This window comes from Pavona decussata, unplaced genomic scaffold (genome assembly GCF_977016875.1).
Source record: "Pavona decussata unplaced genomic scaffold, jaPavDecu1.1 SCAFFOLD_114, whole genome shotgun sequence".
Taxonomy (NCBI): Eukaryota; Metazoa; Cnidaria; class Anthozoa; order Scleractinia; family Agariciidae; genus Pavona; species Pavona decussata.
The window spans coordinates 4,333,907-4,353,053 of NW_028145528.1; the positions used below are offsets into that span (position 1 = coordinate 4,333,907).

At 37.2% G+C, this 19,147-nt stretch overlaps 1 protein-coding gene across 1 annotated transcript in view; it reads right to left on the reverse strand.

Moving 5' to 3' along the window:
* LOC146470318 (centrosomal protein of 290 kDa-like) overlaps nucleotides 1-19,147 on the reverse strand; it is a 74,919-nt gene that overhangs the window by 37,632 nt on the left and 18,140 nt on the right. Inside the window, exons 14-38 of the mRNA XM_085122413.1 lie at nucleotides 16,552-16,605; nucleotides 15,642-15,705; nucleotides 14,367-14,467; nucleotides 13,912-13,983; nucleotides 13,188-13,258; nucleotides 12,582-12,774; nucleotides 11,792-11,865; nucleotides 11,333-11,453; nucleotides 9,293-9,382; nucleotides 8,620-8,698; nucleotides 7,983-8,035; nucleotides 7,826-7,885; nucleotides 7,315-7,419; nucleotides 7,175-7,217; nucleotides 6,934-7,040; nucleotides 6,243-6,332; nucleotides 5,609-5,737; nucleotides 4,609-4,839; nucleotides 3,476-3,649; nucleotides 2,660-2,771; nucleotides 2,069-2,157; nucleotides 1,695-1,808; nucleotides 1,418-1,478; nucleotides 1,011-1,241; nucleotides 92-339 (exon numbers count right to left, since the gene is read on the reverse strand). Coding sequence (XP_084978539.1) covers nucleotides 92-339; nucleotides 1,011-1,241; nucleotides 1,418-1,478; nucleotides 1,695-1,808; nucleotides 2,069-2,157; nucleotides 2,660-2,771; nucleotides 3,476-3,649; nucleotides 4,609-4,839; nucleotides 5,609-5,737; nucleotides 6,243-6,332; nucleotides 6,934-7,040; nucleotides 7,175-7,217; nucleotides 7,315-7,419; nucleotides 7,826-7,885; nucleotides 7,983-8,035; nucleotides 8,620-8,698; nucleotides 9,293-9,382; nucleotides 11,333-11,453; nucleotides 11,792-11,865; nucleotides 12,582-12,774; nucleotides 13,188-13,258; nucleotides 13,912-13,983; nucleotides 14,367-14,467; nucleotides 15,642-15,705; nucleotides 16,552-16,605 — 2,766 coding nt within the window. The remainder of the gene's footprint in view (nucleotides 1-91; nucleotides 340-1,010; nucleotides 1,242-1,417; nucleotides 1,479-1,694; nucleotides 1,809-2,068; nucleotides 2,158-2,659; nucleotides 2,772-3,475; nucleotides 3,650-4,608; nucleotides 4,840-5,608; nucleotides 5,738-6,242; nucleotides 6,333-6,933; nucleotides 7,041-7,174; nucleotides 7,218-7,314; nucleotides 7,420-7,825; nucleotides 7,886-7,982; nucleotides 8,036-8,619; nucleotides 8,699-9,292; nucleotides 9,383-11,332; nucleotides 11,454-11,791; nucleotides 11,866-12,581; nucleotides 12,775-13,187; nucleotides 13,259-13,911; nucleotides 13,984-14,366; nucleotides 14,468-15,641; nucleotides 15,706-16,551; nucleotides 16,606-19,147) is intronic.

Below are 19,147 nucleotides of genomic sequence, written 5' to 3' on the forward strand. Positions count from 1 at the left end.
GCCTCGCGTTATCCGACGCCCGATATTTATTGCTTCACCCTTTTCATTCGCCAAACAAATTAGAAACTAAAAAAAAATAATGAGCAGTGACCTGTTTCATTAGCGGCAGGGCGCCACTGTATTGCCTCCGCAGATCCTGGATCGTTCTTTTCAGAAACTTTGCCTTGTTCCTTGCCTCCATCTTGGCATGATAGAGAGCCTGGTCCTTTTCATCGATCTTCTGTTCCAAACGTAACATATGGGCTTCTTGCTTTGACAGCTTCTGTGTCGCAGCCTCCAGTTTACGCACAGCTGTACCCTCGCTGACTTGCAGTGCAACAATATGATGATGTAGTTTACCTGAAAATCCCAACGCACTTTTTTAGATATAAGCACTGTTTGCGTTTTTGAGTAAAACACTGGATGGCGATGAACGATTACAGGGAGCTGTATTCGCTGCCATGTTTTCCTGAATTTTTTTTCTTGATTAAAGGCTCGTCATAACAAAAGTCGCTATACCAAAAGGAAGTCTGATAACTTCTCAAGAAAGAAATAGCACTTATTATTTCACATTACTCTCTATTCATTTGCTTCCCTTTAACAACAACGAGGTGAAATTTGTCTGAGATTGTTTGAGATCCACAACCTAACAGGGGGCGTAGGAGGTCAATTCTTGGCTTATCGGTACCTATCATCCTTTAAAAGGTCTTTATTCACACGTTTCAAACGGACGTTAAAACGTTCAAGGTAAAAAACGTACATATATACAATAAAAGTTTAAAAACCTGTCCGTATATTTAAATAATTACAGTTAACATCATTAAATAAAATCAGACATTGTAAAGACGTCTATTAACAAAACATATCTTAAACCTTTGCGTATTTACACGTGGGATCTGGCAGGGATGTAATAATCGAAGAATATGCATACGTCTAAAAGCCATTTTCTGGCACATTTATATAAAACCCTGCAAGGAGCAAAGTCACTGCAATAAAGGTACCAATGGGAAGGAGGCAGATAAAATACTAACCAATAATCGTCTTGTCATCACTCTCCATCTGCATGTCATAAAGCTGTTTCCTAAGTGACGTTAGCTCTCTGTCTTGTGACTCCTGTTGAGCTTTGATTGCTTCTGTCTGGTGTGACGCTACTTCTGCCACTTCCTTCAACCGTGACACTTCTACCTTTAGCTTGGACTCAGACTCCTCTAGGGACTGCACACGGCGCGTGACAGCTGCGTGTGTCTCTTGCGTGACAGAGTCTAAAAGGCACAGTAGAAAAAATGATTATCCTTAGTATTTCTTACCTTAGTTGGAGAGATGCGACGAAAATAAAATGGCAAACTTAGTGGAGCTCCTATCATAAGGTTGGGGAAAGAAAGGAATAACTGTAATTCTTTTCTAAAGTTAAGTACCAGAGTACTAAGTCAACACTTACTGGATAGCTCTTCCCGTAGTTGCCGTTCTATTTGTTGTGACTTAAGATTCAGTTTGCTTATCTGTAGTAAAGGAAAGAGATTAAAATACTCAACCTGTGATATTCAATTTAAAACAACTGCTCTCCAAGTTCTGGTTAGCATTGAGACCAAATCCAGTTTAAACTTTTTTTGTCCAATATTCACGACTTTTAACAATAAATCAAAGCAAAAGAAGCTATAACTTCCATTGACCTTTATTCTAAGGTTATTTTAAATAGAGCGTTAAGAAAACCATACCTCTGCAAATTTTTGTTCTAACTCAACGTTCCTCTCTTCCAGTTCTTTTATCAGCGACTGTGTCTGGTCATACTTCCGAGTAGCGTGATCTGCCCGCTCTCGTTCATTCAGCTCCTGTAATTTTTGAGATTTATACTAATTAGAAAGCAAAACAATTGTTTTAAATACTCGCACCTGTTGATTGATTGATTGATTGATTGATTGATTGATTGATTGGTTTATCGATCGATCGATCGGTTGATTGATTGATTGATTGATTGATTGATTGATTGATTGATTGATTGATTGATTGATTGATTGATTGATTGATTGATTGATTGATTGATTGATTGATTGATTGATTGATTGGCATTTTAACTGAAGAGTGAATTTACCTTCATTTCCAGTGTGGCAAGCTTTCTTGATATTCTGTCAATCTCCTCCTGACGCACAATGCTGGTATCTCCTCCACCTTCTCCTCCCTCTGAACAAAAATAATAAAGCCACCAGGTGCTAACAGTAAGGAGATTTCACATGGCACGAAACGATGGCGTTCAAAATTCCCACGTGTCCTGCTAAACACTACATCTTTCTTAATTCATGACCGCGCCTAAAACTCACCATCTTTCTTTATCAATTTCTTTCATGTTCTAACTCTCTGTTCTAACGCTCTCTCAAATAAGAAAGGAAGCAGTGAATATACTTATCGAATGACACTTTTTCGTTTCTCCTCTAAATTTTCTTCTTTTTTGAGCAATCTCTCTTTCCTTTTTATTTGTTTGTATTTGTCTTACAATGTACCATTGCAAAGTTCTTGCTATAAAATGGGACTTAAAAACTCTCCTTATGGCTTTTATTTGGCATTCACAGATTTCCGTGCAGTGATTGCTTAGTCTGATAATAAACAGGGTATTTTCACTTCACAGCTCAGTTCAAGAGTAATTCTTACCCAAAACAAACGAACAAGTAAATTAAGACACCATTACCTTTTGACAAGAGTTCATTCAACATCTGCTCCAAGCTGTGATTTCGTTCTTTGAGTGACGTCATCTCTTTCTTCAGCTCAGCTTCTGTTTCTTCCAACGCCTTCTTATCAGCCTGGAGGAAATTGTTACTGGGATTCAATATGAAAACTACTAGACTAGTGACACAATCAAATTGGCATTCGGTAATACTCAAGTTGCGAGGAATGAATTTCACCTCGCAGTTCTTTCTAGTCATTATCTATCTATATCTTCTATACTTCATCGTGTTTGTCATCTTGGGGGACCCCATAATTGGAGAACTTTCCCTGTGACAAGGCCCTACCAATTGTCTGATGATTTGTTCCAGTTTTTGTTTGTTTGTTTGTTTGCTTATTTTACTTGGGATCACTATTTATAATTGTCATGGCGAATCTTGTAAATAAATAAAAATTAATGGCATATATAAATGTATTAAATATGCTAAAGGCAATCCTTGTAGCTGGCTTCAAGGGTGGTATAACATATCAGAGCAAGTCACGATTTACTTTTGTTTGAAGTTTAAGTGGCTCAGGAAGTGGAAAAAAAGATTTTTGATAAGTGAATGCGAATTACTTTCAATAATCTACAGAGAACTGCCCTATTTCAAAATTGTATAGTCTAAAAACCGGACAGCCAGCAAACACATTGAACTACGTGATAAGCCCACCACGAAAAGGGCATTTGTATTAACTTCTGGAAAAGCCTAGTTTAAGTGGAATGGCCTGCGCATTGTTCCATCTCAGTGAGCTGTTTTATCAGGACAGTGCAAACAGAGAGATTAATTGAGGCAAATCACACCTCTAAATTGTCAACTATGGCTGAACGTGCCACCAGGTTATTCTCTCTTTGTATAATGTCCCTGTACTTGGCTGTGAGTTCATTGTACTGTTTGTTAGCTGCTTCAAGTTCTGATGCTGGAATACTTTCATCCAATGCCTGCTGTAATACGCTCATTTTGTATGTTGACATTTCCTGGTAAGATAAAAATGAAAACGGCAATGAATTGGCATTATGACAAAGTTACTGGATACAGCAGACAAAAGAGCAGTTTTCCTTGAAGAAAGTGGTACTGGGTTCCGTCATGATGAATAGTAATCACGTGATTCCCAAGGCTAGGCTACATTTTATCACACAGCTAAACTAAGGAGCTTCGTCAAACTCCGACTTGAAAGATTAATTTGGTTCTGGATTAGGTATCCATTCATTTCTGCATTCAGTTTCTTTATTGTGTGTGACCTAGCCAAAGCTTTCACATTTTCTCATTTATTACTGAGTAAAAATTCCTGTTTAATGGTATTCAGAACAGACACTTTTTGTTTTGCCAGTAAAAAAAAAGTACTTATTCAACTGAACGGACTAAAACCTCCCGTGATGAGGTAGGATGTCGCTATAAATTAAGTTCTCTAACTTGACGTAAGGTAAAAATGAAAGGAAATTCATAACAATAAAAATCTTTATAACTTGTTCCCCTGATAACTTGAACTGAGAGAACGTTATTCCTGCTTCATTAGTTTATAAAAAATGAGCCGCTCAACCTCGATTAAGTTGACTTTTCATCAACTCAAAAAGTTTTGTCTTTCCTCGACATGGCATAAGTTGATAATAGACAAGTTTACAGATAGGTCGTCCCGTGACCTACGCTTCACTAAATTATGAAACATAATGAATCAGAAATAGAAAGGGCACTACAAAATAAAATAAAATAAAAACGATTTTGAAGTTTGCCATATTAAAAGCGGGTTTTAATGATTTTATATTATTATTTTATGGTTTTATATTATTGAATAATTTTAAAAATTTGTATCCAAGAATAATAGACTAATGTAAAGAACAGATATCCCAAAAGATACGGAAGATAAAATGGAAATTGACCTATGCACAACATACCGATCACAATAAAAAGTTAAGTTAAACTAATAAATATTTCATACTTTGTGCCTCTGCAAGTAACCTAATCTTTCAGTAATGGCTGTCTCCATAGCAACCACGTCATTCCTGTATTTCTTGTTTTCTTTCCTGAGAGCAGCCTCCACTTCCTGCATAGCAGTGTATCTCCGCGAGAGCGACTTCTCATTCACTCTCAGAACTGTTATTTTTCTCGTCATCTCACCAAGTCTCTTCGTCTGTTTGTCCCCATCTTTATCAAGAGTATCGAGTAACCTCTGGAGAAGAAAGTAAACAATATTAATTTTCTGTATGTATCGTCACTGTAAAACATAAAGGCAAATAGAAAGTGTGAACTCCGCATCTTACCAAAATACCAAAATCTATGGATTTTATTCTAAAACCTGGACTACTGATTCCAAACAGCTGTCTTTAGGACATACATTACTTTACTTCATTGATATCAACGATCAGGGAAATTTTCAAGGGAGTAATTTTCTTTGATTCTGGGATTAAGCATTCTAAAATTTGTAATGTTGTGAATCGACATCTTTCTTGAATGTCAAAAATGCACATTTTTCTTTTCCTTAATTCAGGTATGATACTAACTTGGTCATCAATAACTAAAAGGTTAAAAATTTGCACAAATTCTTTACTTCTCCATATTGTATGCCTTTAAAGAGTAATCAGTGTGGAAACTGTAATTTGCTGTTGTGTGACTTTTCCGATACTGGTTCGCAAGTTCTGTTTGCAATTTCTATAGCTCCATTTTACAGACGTGTAGCACAAGTGTTTCATTTACGATTCATCGCTTTTCTAACACGTCATAACTGCGGCGCCTAATACTTGTGAATATGGTTGTAAATATACTTAATACTTGTGAACATTACCTCCCCCCCACCTCCCCACTCCAAAACAAATAAAAAATATTTAATGACAACTGGAATATTAAAAGTGACTTGAAACTCCTTAAGATCACCAAAGTTATAAGAATTTATGTCTAGCATGAAAAAAAAAACCACAAAAGAAGAATTATGTTAGTAATACCTCAAACTCTAAAAGCCTGATTTTATCATGTTCCCTGGCCAACTCTGTTGAAGCCTTTTCTTCTTCGATCGCTCTTTTCTCTTCTTCCCATTTCTCTTTTTCTTTCACGTAGTCAGCATAAAGAAGACCCTGTAGGCAACAACGTGCAGTTATAAACAAGAGTTGAAATTTTGAGCATGGGAATAAAGGCTCTGTCTGCTCACCCAGTTGATTTTTCTTCCTGGCTACTACATTTTTTTCATACATTGTCTGGACTGGATTGTACACCCTCCTCGAATTTTGACAAATGATGACAAGCGCTGCCAATAGTATCCTGTACAACATGCTTCAGGCCTCTAAATTACTTTGTTTTGTAATGTACCAAGATGGAGGAACTCTCCGTGGCTATGGGGGATGATGTCGAAGTGTGTTAGTCAGATAGCCAAGTAGTTTCAGCAAGGTAGAGGCACCTGGCTGACATATCTTGCAGTTATGAGCATTGTGACTCAAAAACATCTTTCGACGGTAGAAATGACGTTCTCCTGTACTGGGTAAAGGAAACAGGGTATAGGCCGAACATAAACCCTAGAGTTTCTTGAACAATCAACATAAATGTCTAACATAATAGGAGAAAAAATTGAAAAGGTGTAGTTACCTTTTGGTGAAGAATGACCGAGAACTTCCGTTTGAACAAGTCAAGGTCCTTTTCCATCTTCTCCAGCAATTGTTCCTTCAGCGATAATTCCTTTAAAATGGAAGGGATGAAAGTTTTAATGACCTAGGCATAACAATAGTTCTGGACGTGGAGCGAGAGGGGAATGCGGCTCTTTACATCAGAACTTATGCCACATCGAGTATCAAAGGTTTAGCCGTCATAATGCTACAATTGCAACAGTCAATGGTCAAATCGAGAATTTTTTCTACCGTTGATGGAGGATTAAATGAGAGACAATTCCTGCATCAGAGATGTTTTAACCCTGTTTTCCACTTGGAACATAAGCAGAAGCAGAAGAATAGGAGAGCACCAGCTCAATACAAGCTAAAGGACAATCATATGCTACTTTTCCTGTATTTAAACAATGCTTATGTCGCCGCCTCTTCCTAGTAGTAGATCGTTTCTCTTCTCTTTCTTAATGGTATAAGTCTATATTCGCACAGGTGCTGTTCTGGAAAAAACATTATGTTATGCTCATGCTCTCTCTTCAGTAAAACCATCAAAAGTGAAAGAACCGCCTTTCCTGGCTCCATCTGAGTCATTGGGCGCAGGCTTTTGGGGATAGGGGTGGGGTTTAAGGGGGAGAACGACAGTTAACAAAAATGAAAACAACAATTTTCTGTTTTCTAACCTGAAGGACTTGTATGAGATGCTCATTGAGGCTTGCTATGATCTCTGTTGATGAAGGTGTCATTCCTTGTGGCAGGGGCATAGGTTGAAGCCTTATTGCTCCCTCACCTACCGTTCAAAAAGCAAATAAAATTTTCCTTCTTGCAATTCTGTTTTCTTAAATACTACAACAAAACAAGAGAGATTGATTGCAAAAAAAGTCTATGCTAACATACAGTGTTAATCAGTACCACAGGTCTTACCGATTTCTTTCAAGACTTGTACTTGTTTTTCAAGATCCTCAATCTTTTGAAAGGCAAATAAAAACGATTAGACAAGGTAATGCCTTAAAAACAATTGCACATAGGTTGATTTCCTCCAAGTTTCACAAGGATCACTGTACCTTGGTGTTTTTCCTCTCAACTTGCATAATAGCTTTTGCTGTCTCTTCTCTGGCATTATGCAGCTCATGACGTAGTTCCTCGTTTCTACCACTCAACTGTTCAATCTATAAAAGAATTACATTTCGAGCATTTTGAATTTCACTTGTGACATCTTTAGAAGACTCCATTGTCGTCTATCGCTACACCAGTAATTCGTGTTTTCAATTAAATGGAAACTCTTGGTGGAGGCACTTTTGAAGATTAAGGAACCGTTAAGATACTCTTACAAGGGAACGGTTAGTTCTGTTTCCGTTCTTTGAATGTTGTTCGTTTTCTATCACTGAGTAATAAAACAAAGGTTTTTATCATGTGATATTTTAATTCACTTACTCAATTAGTCCTCACACTAATTACTCCTATTCCATCACATTCCCACAACCCCACCCTCACGATGAAAGTCCTTATGTAGATAACTCTTCCATTTGTTTGTCCTTCCGTTCACTACATTATCATTTGTACGTGTATTCATACCTGAGCTTTTAATTGAAGCGTAGTGTCATACTGGCCAACTGCATTTCTGGATTCAATCATCTAGAGAGAACGAAGAAGAAAGAAAATATGTCAACCGAAAATATCTGAAATACGTTTGGAGAAAAAAAAAATAAAAATATAAATTATATAAACTCACAGCCATCAGCTTTTCCAAGGCTGGGACCTGAACGAGTTTGTTTCCTCCTGCATCTAAAAAGTAACAAAGTTTACTACTCGGCATGCAACAACAACGAATAGGGACTGTAAGAGGAATTATTGGCAATTTTAGGAAATGCTTTGGATCAGAAAGTTGAGGCACTAATCTAAGAAGGGGTAATATACTCAGTAAACAAAGTAAAAGATTCAAGTGCCTTTCTTCAAACAATCGTTACCAACCAACTCCAGAAACGTATCATCGTTGTGGGAAAGTTAGAAAAGCAAGTAGAGATGTCATTAAAAAGAGTTTTAAGTTAGCTTGCCGCCGAAATCACTCACAAAGGAACGAGATAGTCAGTTCGAGGGTTTTCGAATTTCGTTTAATCTTTCCGGGGCTGGACATGACCAATTTCGATCTAAATGTTTGTATCACAAATGGCGATGCGTTGCACTGCATTCCCTGATTATATTTCTCGTTTGGTAACACGAAGAATTGCCAACTAATCAAAGTTTTTCTGACATAATGTTCTGAAGAGTTATTCTACCTTCCAAATTGGACAGTTTAGCCATTATTTCTGCCTGTGTGAGCGTTAGCATTTGCAGAACAAGTTCTTTGCTTACATCTCTGTTTAACAAACCTTCCTGAGCATGTTCTTTTAGCTGGGCTAATATCTCTCTCATTCCTACTTCCAACTGCTTGTTCTCATCCTTCAGTTCCTACGCCAATATCAAATTCAACAACTTATAATGGCATTGACAAAGAAACCAAACGTTGCTTATGAAACAGCATTTAAGTAAATCGTACAGGTATCAAGGTTATCCCTTTCAGAGTTAACATATTTCAAACTGAAACTGTACGTCGTGAGAAATTCTTTTGGTAGACTAGTGCAAGCATTGTCACATTTACCTCAGTAAACGCTAGAGCCTTTGTTAATACTCAGTGCCTAAGGGGACGGTTTTAATCAAAGAAGGCGTTAAATTATTACGAAGCGTTCCTTTGAAAATTTTGTACGTGAAAGGCCAAATTTACACTACAACAAGGGCTCTTATTTAAGAAACAAGAACAGTTGAACTTCTAAAAGAAATCATGTACGCAAGACCTATAGATCTTCTTACACACACAAAAAATAATAAATTGTGTCCCAATTGACACTACCCTCTTAACCAAAATAAACACCCTCTCCCTATTAAAAGACTGGGTGTTTATTTCGTTTAGGAATGTTCATAGCAGCATTTATTAGAGAAATAAGGACAGAGAGAAACGTAATGAAATAGATCATGATACTGATTAGTAATGTGATGTCAATTTACCTTATTTTCTGATTCAATTGTCTTCAAGTCAGACTTGTATTTTTCAATTTGTTGTTCATTTTTTTCCACCTCTCCTTCAAGCCTCTTGTTCTAAAACATTTAAAAAGGAAACGACTAAGTCTTTATTCCCTATATACCTACTATAAAAAGCCAAAGAATATTTGTAATTCAAACAAGTTTATACACTTAAAATCTGATATTCTGGTAAACATAATTGCCTTTTTCCAACAGAGAAAAAAAATGGGCATTGGCTAGAAATTCAAAAACTACGTAAAACATTTATATCATTAGCAGTAGTGAAACAATTCAATTGTTAGAATTGAAGCGAGAAAAAAAAATTGTACAACATTTAATCAGGCAACTAGACTTTCTATTACAACAACTGAACGTCAGCTGTTTGAAACTAGTCTGCATCGTGTAGTGCTCTGCTCTAAGACAAGAACCTTTTTTAATCTAAATAATTCCTTACAATATATCAAATTCGGCATGTTTAGTCCCTTTCTTATGGCCTATTACCAGAAGAACTACCCCTGTCTCATTAACAAATCGAATGTGGTTTGGCGTTGTCTGTACTCTTTCTCGACAACGATATTCGTCATCACAGTGGTCAAAATGTTGTGCACGCCGAGTGAGTCCACAACAATTTTGGACCACTGTGATGACGAATATCGTTGTCGATAAGAGTGCAGACAACGCTAAACCACATTCGATTTGTTTTTTACCACAATATCAACGTCTAAGAAAATTTTTATAATAACTGTCAAAATTTCCGCGCACTGATTGACGCGAGCAGCGTAGTCTAGACTCTTATCGACAACGGAAAATTAGCCAATCAGATTGCGAGATTAGAAACAATTGTGGTAAAACATTACTTCAACCCTCGCTTTTGCGCATGCCCAAATAAAAAGTAATTATTGTTAGAATTTCAACTTTTCTTCAAAACGAATTCAATATATATCTAGACTTTGCAACAATTTTTTAGAAATTGAAACTATTGCCAAACTTTTCATTGCAAAATATAGACACCTAAAACAGAACTTGAAAACACCATTAAAAACTACTGAAACCATTTAAAAAACTTGAAAACATCATTAGATGCTACAGAAACCATTGATTGAATTTGAAACAATCATTAGAAACTACTGAAACTATTGACAGAATAGACCATTTTCGATATATTAAAATTCTAGCTTGACTACGGGGCTTAGGGAAATGTAACAAAATAAATTAATTGTTCATCTCTGAACCTCAATGTTATTTCTATTATTTCGTCCCCCTACGCCTGGTAATATATCGAAACTGATCCATTTGAAAACACCATTAGAAACTATTGAAACCATTGACAGAATTTGAACATATATCTAGAAACTATTAACGTCAATGACAGAATTTCAGAATATCATTAGAAATTATTTACACTATTGACACAATTTCAAAATACCGTCAAAAACTATTGAAACCATCATTGACAGAAATGAAATTATTGTTAATAACTATTGAAACCATTGAAATAATCTGAAAATGTCAAGCTATAGAAACCATTGACAGAATATTACAGATTGTTAGGAACTACTGAAACCTTTGGCAGAATTTGCAAATTTTCTTTAGAAGCTCTAGAAATCATTCACAGAATTTCCAAAAGATATTTAGAAAATATTGACCCCATTGCTAGAAGAAAAAGTACTGAAACCACTGCTGAGACAAAGAAGTATTGTATGCCTTACTAAAAACTCAATTATAGCTTTCTAGAAATAAAACATATGGAAACCAATCAGAACTATTCAGAAATAGTTCGGGAATCTCCCTTATCAAAAATCTAAATAATATAACATAATAAATAATATAATATAAATGTGTAATTTCCCGTTGTGTCTTGTATCAACAACCAACACGTCAAAAATTCTAATCTGAACTAGTCAAAGAGGACCTTAATGGCAACCATCTATGAGCGAAGAGGATTTAACCTCTGAGTACAATGATTTTCGTTTATTTAAGGTGAACATACAGTATGATTATACAACAGATGTGTTTGAAACGTACCAAAGCCTTGGTAACGTCACTGTCAGAACCAACGATAGGAAATGGTCTTCTGGATGAGGAGACAACTTCTTCTTCTTCTGCCATAATCAAGTCTTCTGCCGTAATTCCTAATTCAACAGCTCTGAAGGAACACAGCAACACTGTATGAACACTAAACGTTTAAAGAAACTCAAACCATTGTTTGCCAAAAGCCTTTAGTTTAACATGACTGGCAACTTAGACGAGAATGGCCAATGTCGTCAGACATGCCATAACAGAAAGGAGCTACGCTGAAGCAGCCAATGTGGAAAGTCAAAAAAGGTAGTTGGCAACCACCACCATGAACTTCATTAAATGGGCAGGGTGTTCACTGTCAAGACTTACCATCCTACTGAAAGCAAGGAACTATTTACTTGACATTACAATGACATCACAAGTTACAAGTTATCACAAGGCAAAGGAAAGCTGTATTTATCTTACCTGGCACCTCTGTGTAGTGCTTGTTTTCTGAGTTGTCTCTTCAGTTGAAGCCGTTCTTCCTCCAACCTTTCAACCTAAAAACGGCAATGACAATGACTCATGTCGGCAAACGTTTAGTCACTAAAATCATTAATTTCATTGGACAACAAAGCAGTCACTGCATCACGTCACGGTTTTCCACAGAAAAGAAATATATGGCCATCAAAACACATTTGCTTGGTTCCGTATTGAATTCTCATCTAATTTAATTGATTAGTGACATGATCTAAGTCATGAATCCTTGTCTACATCTTCAAGATCAAACAACCTGAAATTTTTTTAAAGAAAACGTATACGAAAATTATTCAGAAAATAAGTTGCTAAGACAATGACAAAAGGGCACGAGTCTTCTCAGTCAGGAAAGACGAGAAAGGGAAACCGATCACCTGTTATAAGAGGAGCCTTCGTTGTGGAATGACTGTTCTAGAAAAAGCCAAGCCTGAATGACTACATCCTGTTGGCTTGGCACCTTCTGTTGTCATTTTCGGAAAGAGAAATAGCATTCTCTTTATTTGTCCCTGGTTAGATGAGTGAATGGAATACGGTTTACTTGAAATAAGCCTTCGTTTTGAAAATTATTCATTTGTCTAAGTTGAGGAACAATTGGGTTTTCACTGTATTCGTTATTCGTAAACCGATGTATCAGTAGCCAAAAGAATGATCCCAAGGAATCCACGCTGTACAAAGCTCATCGTTCGTCAGGGAATGAGCGTACGTTCTCTTACACAGATTACTTCAAAGATTACTTCACCTCCTTAGTGAGCGCTCTGTTTAATGCCACTGCTTGCTCTGCTTTCACTATCTTTTTGTGACGGACATCTTCAATGTCCAGTTTCTCTTTTGGATCCATTCCAAGTCGTTCTCGCAGCTCCTCGTTCTCCATTTCAGTGTCATTTACTTTGATCTCCAAATTGTTAACATGGCTGGTGAGGTCTTCAATATTCCTGAAGTAAACGAAACAAACAAATAAATGCATCAGCTACATGTAGAATAATCTAAAAACGCTGCTAAAATGAAGCTTGTCATCCTGAGAAGATAATCTTGTGTGCATCTCATCTTAAGAAACACATGTTTCTCAGCTTGTGATGTGTCTTCCTCCAGGAGGCAGGCATGTTGCTATAACTTTGAAAACTATATTTCAAGATCTCATATTTTAACAGTAGCGCAAAATTTCTGGTAAAAAATTCACCATAGTCACGCTCTCAAAATGAAGATTTCTAATCATCACTTTCGCAACATCTACAACTACTGTACCCTAAGTTTCATCTTAGGAAATGGGAGTGTACAGAAGTGAACAAAGCAATAAAAGTAACCACATCTGCAGAACAATTAAAATAAGCGTATGACAATTTCTTACTGATCTCTGATCCTAATCTGAGCCTTGCAGTCCTTAATTTCTTGCACTGCTTCACTCAAACCATATTCTCCCTGAAACAACAAAGACGTGTATCAGAGCATTGTAAGTAAGGTTATCACGCATACTGGCTCTTAAGTTTCTGTATATTGGTACCGCATGAATCAGGTCATGCATTTGAACTTCACTACTCTTAAAAACCATTATTTAGACCGCCTATTTTTTTTTTTTTTTTTTTTTTCATTTTTAGGATTGTACAAACTACCTTTTCATCATCATATAGGATGGGATGGGATAGGATAGGATAGGATAGGATAGGATAGGATAGGATAGGATAGGATAGGATAGGATAGGATAGGATAGGATAGGATAGGATAGGATAGGATAGGATAGGATAGGATAGGATAGGATAGGATAGGATAGGATAGGATAGGATAGGATAGGATAGGATAGGATAGGATAGGATAGGATAGGATAGGATAGGATAGGATAGGATAGGATAGGATAGGATAGGATAGGATAGGATAGGATAGGAAAGGAAAGGAAAGGAAAGGATAATGATAAATTACCAGGAATGTAGCTTGCAGTGAGAAAGAAGCTCCACTTTTGCTGGTACCAAAGAAACGGCGCCAACCTCTAGCTGGTCCTTGACAACATCATAACCAGGGACATGGCCCTTGCACCAACAATTATTATCAACAGCTTAAGGGTTTGGTTTTATTCTTACCCGTTCATATTGCATCATTCGAGCCAACAAATCATTCAACTGTTTGTCCTTATCAGCTGCTGCCTTTTCTGCCTGTTGCAAGAAAGAACAACTCTTAGTTAGCTTCAGCAAAACAAGGAAAACACTGCTATATTTGCATTAAAAATCTCTCCAGGTTATCTGTAAATAAGACCATCAACTCTTACTTGTGAGTCAACTTTGAATAGTATAATGATGTTCTTACATGTGACGATCTTGCATTACGGTAACCCTTAAAATGAAATCTATTAAACAGTGCTCTCCTCCAGACGTATTTGTTATGTTTCACTAGGTGGTTTCAGCTATTGAGTCTGCTGATGAAGAACTCCTCAGCGAAAGCAAATGAAAGCCATTGACTTATTCATTTCGGTTGAGCTGTTATTGAAGTGATCATGGAGTTCTTTGCTACTCTTAGAAAGTGAAAAGTTTATCCTTGCCATTATCATTCTGTCTTTGAACTGGAGAACCTCAAGTTGCTCTCTTTGTAACGTACTGTTCAGCTCTTTGATTCTCTTCTGCTGGTATGCCGATGGAACACCTAAAACCAAACCATGTTACTCAATCATTTTCAAAGTTTGGACAAAGCACAGCTCAATTTACAACAACTTAAAGCATTAATATTCCTTTTCCTCGGATGAGAGGCTGATTAATCAATCATCATCATCATCATCATCATCATCGCCAGCAAGAAGCTTCTCCAAACAACTTGTTACGATACTAACACTTTACCAACATTTGCTTCCCGTTCAAAATCCTGTCATGGGCCATCCTCTTTTATACAATGGGCAGAAAACAGCTGTAAGACCCACGTTTTGATAGTTCTGACATTTGTGATCAACGTATAGGGCCAGGTTGTTCGAAAGCCGTTTACACTAAACCACGATGAAAAGTTAACCAAGGTTTTCATCTCACTCGTCAAAAATGCTTTTAAAGACAAATTTTAAGCCAATGGTAGAAAAGTCTAAGTCCAAAGAGAGGGTCAAAAATCTTTTTGAAGAATCTTTATTGATTAGAAAGGAAACTTGAATTGAAGTTCACGTTAACCTAGTTTTAGCTTAATCCCGCTTTGAACAAGTAGGCCCAGATGTATGAATGATGTTGTGAGCCGCAGACACATTCCTCCTTCTTGACATTTTGCGCAGATAAAAGTGACAGATTGTTAGCCAACCATAAGCCTTGTTAGCTTGCGTCAGCCCAGAGTAGTGCCTTCTTGTTATAGATAACAAATGATTTGCCCTCTTAAATCTCACCACAAATTGTTACTGTAATGGTTTTGAAAACACTTCTAATTTTGTACGGAATAACTGATATCAAACAATGTAAAAAAAAAGAGATTCCATTTGGCCGTCAGTGTGTACTTTGATAGCACAGAGAGGACGTCAAAACATGGTAACAACATCAGTCTCGCTACTTACCTGGGTCTTGTAGTGTGGTTCTTTGCTCTTACTAAGTTTAGACGTCGTCTGTGCACTATATATACGAGTACACACACAGCCAAATGGAAACTCTTTGCTAAGTATTCTCAAGTCTCGCAGTGTTGACAAGGAAACATTCTACCCTTCTCCACCCACCCGCTGAATAGCACCTTCCCCAATAGTTTACAGGAAACCAATGCGAAACAAAGTTTCTTGCCAGGGCAACAACCAAGACTGGAACCACCAATGACTAAGTCCCATGCACCATGCCTCAGTAGGTGAATGATTTACACTCACCCTTTTCTGTTAGAGCTTTGACTTCATCTGCATATGAAGCCACTCCATGCATGTCAGTTGTCGCCTGTAACCAACATATGTAATGAACAGTCTTGCTGAAAAACGTGAATCTCCCATTGTATTGAAACTTAGACACTAATGAATACTTTTACATTAAGAACAAAACTTTATTTACATACACAAAGCCCACCAAATTTTTAAAAACGAATCATTGATTGAACCATTGCCCTTATTTACATAACTGTACTGGAAACAAATTAGGGATCAGAGAATTAACTCCACAGTGTATGTTAGTGCTAATTGAACCCAAGAAAATTCTACTGAGCGTTGGCCCTAGTAAGTAGATGGGAGACCGAATGAGGGGAAAAAACATTTCAGCTCCGCGAGAATTGAGTCCACGACCTCCTGATTTGATCAGCTGTTGCTCTAACAACTGAGCTTCAAGGCCAGAAGGGAGCAAGATGTAGGTAATAAAGGTAGTGATTGCGCCAAATGTGAACGTGAAAGGTACAAATGAATGTTTGGCCACTAGCACTTGGGACACAAATGACGGATCAGAGAATTAACTCTGTTGTCTGTGTATGATGAAGTACTAAATGAAAACATGAAAATCAGACGGAAGCAAGTCGTGAGTGATAATGGTGGCAATTGCGGCAACTGTAAATGTGAAGGGTACAGATGAATGTTGTGCTGCTAGCACCAAGGATAAATGATGGATCAGAGAATTAATTTTGCAGGATATGTTAAAGTGTTAAATGAACACAGGAAAATCATACACTACAGAGTAACTTCTCTGATCCGTCATTTGTGCCCTTAGTGCTAGCGGTACAACATGCATTTGTAATAAGTAACAGACTTTCCCAAACGATGTCACTACATATAAATCTGTAAGGGTTACAGCAAACACTACCTTTTCCAGATCCTTCTTGAGCTTTTCAATGGTTTCATCTTTCTCAACCACTGCCTACAAGGATTTAAAAAAAAAAAATCGAAATAAAACAATGTATATCGTGAACACAAGCACAAACTTTACCAAAGTCCGGCACCACTGGCATTCCACCAATAGATAACATGATGCAGACACTGCTGAGTTATATCGCTAACCCTTCTGGAACAAATAAACATCTTAACTAGCTGAACCTAATAAGTAAGTAAGTAAGAGACTTTATTTAAAGAGGGTAACACGTGACAGCTTACGCCGATAACCCTGTAGCCCTCTAATGAACAACCAGAACCAGATGAGGCTATTGAACCAAATGAAAAGCGAAAGCTACTGAAGCCGGTGAAGAACCACTTAAGGATGGTGCCTATTTTTGTTACTGCGCATACGTTCTGCGCATCTGCGCGGTTTAAACTATGCGGAAAAAGCAGAACTTAGCAAGTGCTCTTGGTATCCAAAAAGAAAATTTGGGGTAACCATGCATTTTTCAGAGATAAAAAAGCTTCAACTTGGAAAAAAACACCAAACATTGCTTTGCATTTTACTGTTTCTTTTAGAATGATTGTTGCTTAATTATCTCTAAAAACTGCCTGGTTACCCCCAATTTTCTTTTTGGATTTCAATAGCTTGTGTTAAGATCTGCTTTCCCCACATTGTCATAAACCACACAAAAATACTTCCTTATTAAAAGGCACCATCCTTAAACGATGTTGATCAACTGAACGATCTCAACCAGCTGAACCTGCTGAACAACCTAAAACAACTACGCGTACAGAGCCACCTTTAATACCAGAACCAGCTGAACGTACTGAAATAAAGGAACGAATTGGTCAAACTCAACTAGCAGAGCCTGTTGACCCAACTGAACAGATGCTGAACAAACTAAACAACCTAGACTTACTGAGCCCATTAAACCCAACTAAGCCTACTGAACTAACCCAAGAAGCTAAAACAAGCTAAAACTACTTAACCAAATCAACCAGCTTAACTTTAACCTTAGCCCAATAGAACCCAGCTGAATCTTCTGAACCTACTGAACCACATGAAGCAGCTAAACAAGCTGAGCCAGCTGGGCCTACTGAATCGACTAAACATAACGAATCAACAGAACCAGCTGAACCTACTCAACCACAAGAAACTTATGAATCAACTGACCCAGGTTTATCGGCTGAATAAACTGACCCCACTGAATCTACTGAACCTGAAACAGCTGATGTTACTGAAAGCTAACTCTCTAAACCACTTGAACCACAACAACCTGATAAACCACTAACCCAGCTGAAACTAATGCACCAGCTGAGCCTATGAATAGTAATTTAATTATTTATTTACTTATATAGAGCCCTTTAACATTAGAATGATTGCTTTACAATCCAAGAAAACTAATATTAACAATAGATATTACAATAAAAATGCTATTTGCAATAGATAATTACAATAACAGTACTAAAATAAGTAATAATAATAAATAAATAAATAAATAATGAATAAATTGATGAATGAATAAAAAGTAAATAAATAAAATACAAAACACCGATAAGATCGTAATGTGAAACTAAAACGCTAGCTTAAAAAGATAAGTCTTCAGAGATTTCTTAAATAGCGCTAGTGAATCAATCGTGCGGATGTGCGCAGGCAAGCTGTGCCACAGCACAGGCGCAGAGGTATGAAACGAGCGGGCACCCAAAGTCGTGCGCATAACCCCTTTTGGACATTCTAAAAATATTGTATCATTATTGCTTAATGAATACCTAGACGATGATCTAATACAGATCAGGTTACTTAAATGAACCAACTAAGCCTACTTTAATAACCAAATCAAACAGCCCCAACTGTTCAATTAGCTGACCAAGATGACCCAACTAATCCATCTGAACCAACTTAACCCTAGGAAACATGATGGAACGCATCGTATGTGCTTTGACTTTCGAAAACTCAACCAGTCCACACAGAAAGATGCCATATCACTGCCAAGAATGGATGATGTCTTAGCCTCTGGCTACTGGCAGATACAAGTACACTGCATTCTCAATGTATCGTAGACAATTTCAGTGGAGTGTTATACCATTCAGTTTGACCAATGGACCAGCTAGCTTTACTTAATTGATGAATCTAGCACTTAGTGGACTCACTTGGACCCACTGTCTTGTGTATTTAGATGACATCATCATCTGGACCCCTTCCTTTGAAGACCATATTTACCATCTACGGTTTGTCTTTGACAGAATAAGAGCTGCAGGTTTGAAACTAAAGCCAACCAGGTATCAGTTCCTGAGAAATGAAGTTACTTTTCTGAGACATGCAGTTTCCCCCAAAAGGAATAAAGGCAGATACGGTGAAAGTTAAATTTTGCCAGTGCCACTGAATATGAAGAACTTCAAGGCTTCCATGGCCTCGCTAGTTATTATAGGCAATTCATCTCTGGATTTCAATTATTGCCGAACCTCTTTATTAGTTGTGCAGGAAAAATATACCATTTTCCTGGCAACAGGGAGCAAATATCTAGCTTTGAGGAGCTCAAGCTTCACCTGGTTAGTGCGCCAGTACTAGCATATCCAGATTTCAA